The sequence below is a fragment of the Daphnia pulex genome, chromosome 8 (genome assembly GCF_021134715.1).
Source record: "Daphnia pulex isolate KAP4 chromosome 8, ASM2113471v1".
NCBI lineage: Eukaryota > Metazoa > Arthropoda > Branchiopoda > Diplostraca > Daphniidae > Daphnia > Daphnia pulex.
In genome coordinates, this window is record NC_060024.1 from 6718362 (window position 1) to 6729717 (window position 11356).

The window sequence follows — 11356 nt, forward strand, 5'->3', positions numbered from 1 at the left end:
TAGTTGACTGTATATATAGCTTTCTCCGTCAGACCTGTTCAAGCCAAAAATCCTGAATGAAAGCCTCTTCGTAATTATTTGAGACGATCGAGTCCGTTGCGCTCCAAGCACATAATATTTCAGTGGAACAACTTCGCCTAAATTATCTAGCTCTTAATCAATGATTTTAAAAAGTTACGCCTCTATATAACAGATAAGGAATATAAGTAATGAGGAATAACAGGTTACAAGATTTTCAAAATGTTCTCTTATATTGTAAATTAAAATCATTTCCGCTATTCCGCATTGGAGTTATTTTGAGTGGCCTAATACAGTTCGTATTAAGTTATTGCAGGTCAATTCACAAGCAAAGTCGATTCTGTGTCATGGTCGTATATTTGTAAAACGGTAAAACAAAAAAAAAACAGGTATCACATATGATATCTTGAAGCAGTTTGACCAGAAAACCAGAAATCTCGTTTTGTTTTTTGCTGTGGATGGAGCCAATGGCATTATTAAGCATTAGTACATATATAACGTGGGCATCAGGCATTTGTTATTTGATTCTTTTTGCTTGGTGCAAATGCTGAGAGCGATTTCAATAAATTCTTCCGGTTACTCTTCGCCTTGCTCATTTCACGTTTCGATTTCAACAGTGACACTCGTCCCTCATTGGGGTCCCCTCCATTTGAGACTTTAACTTATTCAAAATCAAAACGTCCTTTTCTATTATTAAGTGCGTTTGAAACCGAACCCAATTCGCCTATTTGCTGTAGACATCGTCACCATGTTTGAAGAAATTCAAGACATAGCTTTGGTTTTCAAGCCCTGGATTTCCCACCTGGTGACGCTGTTGACCGTCTTCCTCATTCTGCGCAAATACGGAGGATCTCACCTTCAGCCGTGGTGAGTCAATAGGCCTATACTCATTTGTACTAAATGAATTCTGCTGGGAACATTTTAATTATAATAACTGACGAATTCCTGGCATCATATAGGTTTTTGTCGAAGGTGTACACACCGATGCTGGCCATCCATCACAACTCGATCAGGGATTTGCAGAGGAAACATTTCGAAATGATCAAGAATCACAAATCGGCTGATCCTGAGTTGAGGAAGAAGGGCATCCTGCGGATCCTGGAAATCGGACCCGGTCCCGGCTACAATTTTGCCTTTTACCCGCCCAAGAGTCAACTGTCGGTCGTCGAAGTCAATCCCTTTTTCGAGAAGCAGTTCTTCAAGAAACAGGCCGACCATCCGCACATCAACATGGACCGTTTCATCGTCGGATTCGCCGAGGACATGAAGGGCGTCGAGAGCGACAGCTTCGACGTCGTCGTCTCCTCCTGCGTCCTCTGCTCCGTCCGCAACGCGGAGAAATCGCTGAAAGAAGTCCACCGCGTTCTGGCTCCAGTAATATTTGATTTTAGATATTATTATAAGCGCTCCATCTGATTGGGTTGCTAATAATGAAATGTTGATTGCATAATATTGTAGGGTGGCAAATATTTCTACTGGGAGCATATCCGCGACTTTGAGTACGGCTGGGTTGGCTTCATTCAAGATGTGTTCACCTACACGTTCCACGACTTGGTTTTCGGCTGCTGTTTGAACCGGACCAGCGACCAGGTCATCGCGGCCAACAAATGTGGTTTCTCCAAAATTGAGCAGCAACGGATCAAGACCCCGCTGAAGAAAGGATTCCACTCTTTGTACATACTCGTCGCGCCCGTTGTTATCGGGATCGCCACGAAATAAGATATTTGAATTTGAATAAAACCAGCAACGATATTATATTATAAATTCGGAATTGCTGGGAGTGATTTTCAATAAAATATTTAATTTGATAGTCATTATAGTCGTTGCTGCTGGACGTACCAGCACACCGAATAAGGATAACATGTCCAACGCATTATGTAAAAAAAGGATATACAGTAGATTAGATAATAAGAGACGAGGGGTTCACAACTCTGTCGCCAAGTGTATGAGATATTAGAAACAGGTTCTGGTCATTCTAGCGTCATCAGACAATAACGTTAAAAATTGCTGACTAAAAAATTCTGATTCTTTATACACTATACAGTCTGGCGGCGATTCTTAGAGCACGTCAGGAGAAATTCTGAACAATATATAATCTGAGTAACCAGTATGATTAAACTGCTGGGTGTAATCTTTGGCAATCACGTCCGTGATCAAAATCGAGATCAAAATCGTGTAGAATTTCAACGAAGTAGGCCTAATAACCTCGTTATCGCTATACAGAAAAATAAAAGGGGATCGAATTATTTTCGAAAGTTGTCAGACAAACTTCTTTAGTACATTCTCATAAAATCTTTTCCAATTTCTTTGTAAGGGAAACCGAGATAACAATTGATTCCGATTGATTGAAGACAGTCATTTTTGCCGAATATCCAAAGAAAATGTTTATATGTTATTAGAAACTGTCTCGACCACTCAGCAGTTGAATCTATAAAAGAATAATTCTTTAACCCGTGTTTCAGTGTTACACATAATACCTAAAAGATTATATGGAATCCTCTATATAAATATGTATATAGGGCACGACCGGGCACGACGGAAATCAAATAGAATCCAATTTATTATACAGTCGCGGCTGAAAGTTTCTCTACGTGTAGCTCCAAAACCCGCCTTTTTACTTTGTATTGGCGGATGGTATTAGCCTATGGTAGAGGTTGAGTTACCTTATTTGCTCGATTTTCTAAAGTTTTACCCCCTACCCCCTTACACCTCCGACAATGATTTGTTGGCGCGGCTTTCTTAACTATGGGCAACCATGGCCGATAATCAGGCAATTGCATCGATGCCCAATAAACTAGCAATAGCTCTTCAATGAAACGATAAAATGACAGATGATTGATCAGTTTGTAACTGTGACAATTTCTGCATTGATTAGTTTCATTTTAGCATTAGGCAATAGGAATGCGTAACGTTTGCGTTATCGCGGGTAAATTAGTAATCAATGTTAAGAGGTAGAGTTAAGTAAAGAAGGGCGGTAAAAAATAAAGAAACGAGCAAATAAGGTAGCTCAACCTCTACCATAGGCTAACACCATCCGCCAATACACAGTAAAAAGGCGTATTTTTGAGCTACACGTAAAGAAACTTTCAGCCGCGACTGTATAGACGCAGTTGCTCCACAACGACACCATTCCGCCCAAACTACGAAATATATAGTAATTTAGATATATAATTCGCTCTCTGGTAATAAGATATAGACTATTTGTCCTCAGTTTTTGGCTATTTAACCTCAGCAGCTGATAACACACCAATTTTATATATCCTCTTATTCTGTCTCAAAGTTTTTAGAATTAATTCCTATTCCAGTTTTTAATGATTATTTCACCACGCAAGGTGAAATCATATTGCGGAAATTCCCCGCGCCTGTCACGTCATCTCACAAAGTATTTTTATTGTTAATTCATCGAGTTCCATGGCTTGTACTGCATTGATTAAAAACCTGTTTTCTTTTATACCGTAACGTAACGTGTTTTTTTTTCTTCATGAATTCAAAATTCGCCCTTGGCGGGAAGCAATCGACTTTGAACTTTCACGCGGTCCCAGAATGATGCCAATCGCCATTCAAAAGGCATTTTGTCATTGACGAAGGTCGGTCGACTGTTGATGTTCAAGTTGCGCGTCTTTCCTTTCTCGACCGCGGCAGCCACTGGTCGTCAACGTGTTTTTTTTTATTTAGCTAGAAAATGATATGAAAGTACCGTAATCAGTTTCGGCTATAATTACATAACACTTCTGCCATCATTTGTATACTAGTATAAATGAAATCATTCCAATCAATACTAATTCAGGCAAGGTGATGTTGCGTCGTATTCCGACAATATCCTCGGCACTGCGCGTCCTGGAGACATTGGAGTAAACTCCCCGGAAGTGGCCGTTGGGCAATCCAGATGCTCGGCCAGGATTTTCGTGTATTCGCCGACGGGCGTGTCCAACACCCACGGACAGTTCGCTGCCCCCGATTGAATGATGGCTCAATGAAACAACTCTTTTTTGTAAATGAGAACTGCTGTGCTAATATTCATTAAATGAAATTTTTCAGGGGTTGATTACCTTTGGAATATGGAGACAGAACGTGAAAGTCGACGCTGGCACCCGCTGGCACCCGCTGGCACCACACCTGCGCTCTTGCCAAATATGGTTATCGAGTTTGGATTGCCACCAAAGTGGTCGACGTGATCGCGCACCCATCTTTATTATTATAATAAAAATTTAATTCACATCAAATAAAACCAAGCACGAGTTTTAAAATACATTTGGCGGGAAATTATACCGCGCAAGGCCAATTAACGACTGGATGGTCGAGGAGTCCGTAATTTCCTGGGGCATCAACGTCTTCGGTGCTGAGAAAAACCTGAAAACAAATTTTCAAGAATGTTAACAACTCGATAGACAGCTCGGGGATGTATCTAAAAGTCCAATGAAAAAATTGCGAAATTCACCGAGAGGTCCCAGACGATAGTTGATAGTCACCAGGACGACGTCACGATACAGGATGTAACTGCGGGTCCGAACCGGTCGTTCTCACCGTTGCTGCTTTTTTTTGCAAGGAAGGCAATTCACGGAATTTAGAGCTCATGTTTTTACAGTAAATGAATTATAATTTTCTTACTTTGAAGCGGAGATCTCCAACAGGTGGCAGCGCAAACGGAATGGCTTTGAATAAAGGCGTGAAACTTTCGACTGGACGCCGACGAGAGTTGCTGGGAACCGACTAACCGGCCCAACGTCGGAATGTCCACCACCGGCTGCTGCTGTTGCTCACTGGCAGATGAACAATTGGAAAAAATCGCCATGAGAAATTGAGAAGCTTGATGAGGAATAGGGAGTGAAATTTCAGCGCTCTCATTTCTTCTTATACCTTTTATTTTACAGTTTCAATTGAAACAATCAGTCCAAAATGTTTCGCTTCAATTTAAAATAAGCACACTGTGTGCTGCATATGTATCCAGGGTGAAACTGCCGTCCGACTGCCCTTGAGGAGACCTCCGATGAACGCCCCGCAACAACGAGATAAAAGATAAATGAAAATTTTGATATTTTTGGTTTTGTTATTTTTATGGGAAAACAGTTTAAGGGGTAACGGTGTGTTTGCGCTAGGTTTACATAAAAGGACTTTGGAGCGGGCGTGGAAACTTGGCGGGCATGGTAATAGCACGTGAAATAACCAAAAACTCAAAAAAATCAAGCGCGCTGAAATTCCAATACATTGCCATGTTGGCAATTAAAAATCCACCTAACCTAACATAAAAGGATTGAAGACAGCATCTTTATTAACTCCGGAAAATGTCGACTAATACAATTACCGTGTCACATGTCATCGCGGAGCTATTGACAAAAGTTTGATGGATGGAACTGTTGTGGAATCAATATAGGGAGTAATAAAAATGGCCAAATAACCGGAACATAAAAAGAAGAATTTTGACGGACAACGCTGGACAGCAAGGGTTTTTTATACCGAGATTCCTATCTGATTGAAGGTTGAAATATCGATCACGTGACATTTTGTAAGATGGCCACTATGGGTTTTTTTAGTTTGTACAAAAAGCAGAGATTTATATTAACTACGATCGAATATCTGAAAAATAATCCTAGAAATAGTAGTGTAAAAGTTTTCATATAGCATACCAAACTCTTCCATAATTCTATCGGCGTTTTTATAGTGTACACGTCAGCTTAGCCACGTTTGGCGAACGTGACCAAAAGATATTGCACAGTTTATATTCGACTTGGATTTTGGTCAGTAGCTATAATCACCAAAGCAACCTATTGCACCGCTGAAAATGGCCGTCATTCATGTGATTGCTGAGATGTTGGTGTTAATCATCATGTCCATGGTTTTTTCGTCATCTGGATCTACATCACTGTGGAGAGGGGACCAATGTGTTTCCTTTCGATATATCGAAAGGGAACACTGCGATGTAGCAGGTGTTCTCTTAGGAAACGCCACCATTTCCGAAGATGAATCCCTCGTCACCTTTTCCGGTTTTGACCGTTGTATTGCGTACCGGTTCATTCCGTGCCGGGACGGCTGGAAGACATGGTATCCGGTCTACGACAACAGCAGCTCGAAACAAGTCAGCGAGTGCGAGAACACAACGGTCATGGACACCATAAATCATCACCTACACCATCGCAGACAAATGGAGAAAATGGGAAACGATTTCAACCGCGAAAAGAAATCCTGGCTGGATTACATGGTCTCCGTTTGGGACGAGAGGACCATCGACGAAAACGCCGAAAAAGCCAAACCCATCCGGGATCGAATGCAGGACTACATTCGCTATTCGGTACAAAATTATTTTATTATTATTGTTAGGCTATATTAATTAATAATAATTATTATTATTTAAGGTGGCCCGTTTGGGTCTCCGCGAATTGGTCGACGTGCCAAAACTGAGGGCAGATTTTGGCACCGTTTACAACGACATTCTAACGATCCCGTATCCCATCAACATCCCGGCCTGTCCCAAAAACGGGACACCGACGTCCAGTGATGTGCCCAGTTTGTTCGTGGCTGTGACCGGCGTCGCGACCAACAACAACCAGAAGAAACGGCCCAGGTGAAAAAGTACTTAGAATGTACTTAAGTAATAATATGAAAAACTCAAGTAATACTGAAGGATTTTGGGACAAATACTATATATATATAGGATAAGTACTATACGCTACCAGTGATATAGCAGTGTGTCTTTAGTAATATTGACATTGAAACAAAAAAAAAATACGCCCACTTAGTGATACTTCTACTTTACTAGGTCCACTACAATAAAATGATAGTTTACTTAAATAAACTATCATTTTATTACAGTGCAAGGCAGTACTTTTTTACCTGGGGGGACGACATTCGAGCCATTTTCAAGAAGGAAATCACAACCCTGAAGCCGAATCTCTTTAGTTCCATCAATTTCGGATTCTTCCTGGGCAAACCTGGAGATTCTGCCAAACAAAGTCTCATCCAACAGGAGAGCGACACTAACCATGATATCATCCAAATGGACATAATCGATTCTGGCCGAAATGGGTCATTGAAATTGGCCGCCATTTTCAACTGGGTCCGGCTCTACTGCGACAAAGTTGACGTCATTTTCATGATCAACGAGAATTACGAAAAAGTCACGTTGAAGAAACTCGGCTCGACTTTGACCGAAAAATATATTTCCAACACTTTTGTCTACGGCGTCAGGGGACAAACTAATCCGTATGATCAAGGAGGAGGTAGGATTAATTTTGACTCGATATTTTTGACAAAAAGACAAATCTGATGATTTTGTTGGATTTTGTAGAGGTATGGGGAAGGAGGAGGATTGCAAAGGAGGAATTTCCCTGGAAAACTTTCCCTTCGTATTTCAACGGATTGGCTTATTTCATCACCGGCAATATGATCGTTCCGTTAATGGCTGCCTTCCAGACCGTTCCGATGATTCCGTTGGAGGACGTTTATTTAGGCATTTGCATCATTAAAGCCGACATGAAGAGATACATTTACTGCGGAAGTGACATCAACTCCAATTATTGTTTTTAAAAAATTTGTTTTTAAAAAATTATTGTTTTGAATGACTATCTAACATTTTTTTAGTTTCTAGTAGCTAGATTTAGAAAATATTACATCCAACATTAAGCTGTAATTTGATAACTTGAATTGTAACTCGATGTTACGACATTAATTGGACGTGACGTGACCATTCCATATTTCCATAATACATTGCTGGGAAATGCCGTCAGCGATTGATCACGTTTCCATCAAACAAGAGCTATACTGGTTGTTTGTCACTTTCTCAATTCGAAACGAAAATCATTCGACATGTCATCAGTTTCTTTTTAAAATAATAATAGCCTTTTATTTTAAATAATAATAGCCTTTTATAAGTTGATTGATTGAATTTGATTTGATTGAGCTTTTTTCTCAAATAAAACGTGAGAGAGATAGACGGGGCCGCCTTGTATATGTGATTCCGCTCGATAAGCATTGTTGAAAGTTTAAAAGTTATCGGAAGGGCATGTTTGTATCGGATTTCGTTATTGGATTCGGCTGGCACTGAAAGTGGAAGGCAAGTCACCGCGGACGACGTCTGGCTCAAAGGCGCAATCAAGGCAAACGGCCGGATCCTGCTGATTATTCATCAGTCGATGGGGGACTTGGGGATAACATTTATTGACTTTATTGAAAAAGACTACGCTATAATTTTGTGTGCAAGCTCTTTTTCTCTTCATCTGCATAGTGTCATCTCTGGATCCCAGATGGTGTTGTAAATTAGTTGCAAGAACAACACAAGATGTAGCTTATTTGTTGTCAAATGCGTCGTCTGCTTTATTTATCTGCTTCTTCTCGTCATCTCGTGAGATCGTGACTTTTTTACTTATGTCACAGTTAATTATAGATTCCAATATAAAAGTATTTCCAAGTTAAAAAAAGAAAGTAAAGATGTTGAGACTAAGAAAAACGCCCACCTGGAACGCCGTGCTGGTAAATAACTTTTCGGAATATTTGAACATTAAAACAGAATAACAATGGTGTAATTGAACAATTTGTAGGGCGCAAAGCGGATCAGAAAAAAGTCAAAGATCCGCACGTTTAAGAAATGGATGCCCGTCAGAGTAACCCCTTTTGCTATCCAGTCAGTATAGCCAAGGTTGAAAAACGTTTTCACAGGTAAATCAATTAGGTTCATCAAAGTCAATCAAAACTTGCATAAAGTCTCTTTCATAGCTGACAAAATTTTCGTTCCCTTGTTGTTAACAATTTCCTTTTGTTGGTTTTTTTCAGGGCCTAAGATTTGGAAACGAAAAAGCAGCATATTCCATTAGCGGTCCGAGGACTGGACCCCTATTGAACCCCCAACGATCATGGTAGCTAATGTTGGCCCACTTGAAGTTAGAGAAACCACTCTACTCCAAGCACTAATACAAGATTTTAAACGGCAGGGGCACGTCATCATCGTCAAGGGTAATGTGTTATTTATTCATTTTTGCAATAATAAATATAAAAATAATTTTTTAAATCTAAAATTGTAGGTAAAAAACGAAGGGTACTTACTATTACTGGACTCTAGGAGGTAATATATAAGAATGAAGATAGGTGTAGTCTGTTCTCTGGCATGCTGTTTGTGTCTGACACAACCATTTGATGTGCTGGGTTATTCCCATAACAGAAATCGACAGCTGCTGGGAAAATTCAGCACATGCACCATTGAAACAAAGAAATGTGCTGTGATGGGTTATTCCCATCAGCATAGTCATTTGTTATTGCTGCTATTTGAGATTTGAGAAATAGTATTTACAACCAGAGCATTGTATAAATGTATGTAGCTTGAGGGGCTAAAGGTTTCCAGACAGAATCTATAGCCTATTATTTTATCACTAGGCTTCTTGTTGCAAACTTTTTTGGGAAATTCCAATGGCAATTTAAGGACTTTCTTTTGCAAAAGGTTGCTATTGTATAAATAGAAAAAAAATATGTTCAAGTTGAAATTTTATTGGTCCATTATATGGCGGATGGAGAGGCGGATGGTGCGTGTCTGTGTCTGGTTTTTCGTTATTAATGATGTGCAATTCACTTTTTGGTTTATTTTTCCACGATTATATCTAATAACTATATTTTTGAACCAGATAGGCTACCAGCAAAGGCGGAAATATTTTCGCCGCCATTTTCCGCAAAAGCTTTGCGACATTCGGACTTTCCATATTGCTATTGCACAACAAGTATTTTATATTGCCTCGAAAGACATTTTAGTTGTATAAAAATTGTAAGAGAAATAAACTATGTTCAATGCCATCCTCATTTTTATTTCTTCATCAGAGACGATACAGCATGAGCTATTTTATGCAGTTGTCGTGACATTGATTGTGTGCTGCTGTCTGACACAGGTTGTACATATATATAAGCCGGAGCTCACACGTCAGTCTTTCGTCACTTGTCATCCGCAACAGTACCCTCCCGACTCCCGAATAATCAAAAATATTTTAATTTCAATTAATAACGTGAATAAAATGTTGGATCATTTTTCAGTAATGTTTTATTCTGCAACCCAGCAATCGTGGATTCATCATTTTCTCCTAGCATCTACTATAATATTTTTAAGCAATTACTTTCGACAACTGTAAGTCCGTTTTCACACATTTTCACTCAGGTCATTTTTGGGGAAACTAATATATTCGATCTTCCTGCACAAAACAGGTTCTTTTTTAAAGCGTATAATACCTTACTTGGCACTTATCACGTCACTTGTCGGGACCTGAAACAGCAACATTTTAGTTCAATGAAGAATCAGAAATCAGCAGTTCCCCGATTGAGGGAAAAGGGAGGACTGAGGATCCTGGAAATTGGTCCAGGTCCCGGTTACAATTTCGAATTTTATCCACCCAAAAGTGAAGTGACGGCCGTCGAAGTCAATCCATTTTTCGAGGAGCAATTCTTCAAGAAACAGGCCGACCATCCGCACATCAAAATGGACCGTTTTGTCGTCGGATTCGCCGAGGACATGAAGGACGTGCCGGACAACAGCGTCGACATCGTCGTCTCCACCATGGTCCTCTGCTCCGTCCGCAGTGTCGAAGGGGCCCTGAAAGAAATTCACCGCGTTTTGGTACCGGTAGGATTGTTTTCAATCATTTAAAAGGTTTATGTATAAAGACATTTTTCTTTTCTTTGAAATATTTATATACCACAGGGTGGAAAATATTATTTTTGGGAGCACATCATTGAACATGAATACAGATTGGTCCGGTGGATTCAGCACATCGCTTCGCATCCTTTGTGCATGTACCAATTTGTCTTTGCTGGCTGTAAACTCAACCGGAAAAGTGATGAGATTATCCAAAAGAACGACTTGGGATTCTCGCACATCGACCAGAAAAGATTCCGAACCCCCCAGAAGAGTGGACTGCATGCCATATGCATTTTTCATAGCTCTCATGTCAAAGGAATCGCCACAAAATAGGAATCACCTATAAAAAGAAAGTCCAGCATTTTTCATTACATTAATATCCTAATTATTTTCTTTGTAATTATAATTGTTGGATTTAGGCTAGCCTAAAATATACTTCACTTTTTCCATTTAGTTTCAGTTTTAGTATTTTTTATTTCCTTTATATTTTGTTGGTCATTTCGTGGATTCAAAAGTAATCGGTATTCAACGAAGTTATCTCGGACTTTAACAGATGACTGCGATGCAAAATGGATGGATGGATCAAATGGTGCTTAAACTTTTATACAGCAAAACATTTGGATACTTTTCTGCTATAGCCTTTTATGATTATTTTAACCCAAATGCAAATACACAAACAATTTAGGAAAAAAATGTTAAGTGATATAGGTATTTTCTCATATAGATGTATCGACT

At 39.6% G+C, this 11356-nt stretch overlaps 3 protein-coding genes and 2 long non-coding RNA genes across 5 annotated transcripts; 3 read left to right on the forward strand and 2 right to left on the reverse strand.

Moving 5' to 3' along the window:
- Positions 1-590: 590 nt before the first annotated feature.
- Positions 591-1782, forward strand: LOC124200024 (thiol S-methyltransferase METTL7B-like). Its single transcript, XM_046596108.1, has 3 exons — positions 591-885; positions 978-1392; positions 1477-1782. Exons 1-3 carry the CDS (start codon positions 767-769, stop codon positions 1735-1737), a joined length of 795 nt encoding a protein of 264 aa, XP_046452064.1. The 5' UTR covers positions 591-766; the 3' UTR covers positions 1738-1782.
- A 1982-nt stretch (positions 1783-3764) lies between these two features.
- Positions 3765-4204, reverse strand: LOC124200025. The gene is made up of 2 exons (XR_006877129.1): positions 4068-4204; positions 3765-4002 (listed from the first exon to the last, which is right to left on the reverse strand). It is a non-coding gene; the product is annotated as an uncharacterized LOC124200025 (long non-coding RNA).
- Positions 4205-4241: 37 nt separating this feature from the next.
- LOC124200026 lies at positions 4242-5105 on the reverse strand. Its single transcript, XR_006877130.1, has 4 exons — positions 4876-5105; positions 4627-4778; positions 4457-4550; positions 4242-4368 (listed from the first exon to the last, which is right to left on the reverse strand). It is a non-coding gene; the product is annotated as an uncharacterized LOC124200026 (long non-coding RNA).
- A 574-nt stretch (positions 5106-5679) lies between these two features.
- Positions 5680-7722, forward strand: LOC124200339. Its single transcript, XM_046596533.1, has 4 exons — positions 5680-6304; positions 6369-6570; positions 6852-7232; positions 7301-7722. Exons 1-4 carry the CDS (start codon positions 5798-5800, stop codon positions 7537-7539), a joined length of 1329 nt encoding a protein of 442 aa, XP_046452489.1. The 5' UTR covers positions 5680-5797; the 3' UTR covers positions 7540-7722.
- A 2187-nt stretch (positions 7723-9909) lies between these two features.
- On the forward strand, positions 9910-11074 carry LOC124200041 (thiol S-methyltransferase METTL7B-like). Its single transcript, XM_046596122.1, has 3 exons — positions 9910-10114; positions 10192-10606; positions 10685-11074. The coding sequence occupies exons 1-3, from the start codon at positions 10005-10007 to the stop codon at positions 10952-10954; spliced, it is 795 nt and encodes a 264-aa protein (XP_046452078.1). The 5' UTR covers positions 9910-10004; the 3' UTR covers positions 10955-11074.
- Positions 11075-11356: the final 282 nt, after the last annotated feature.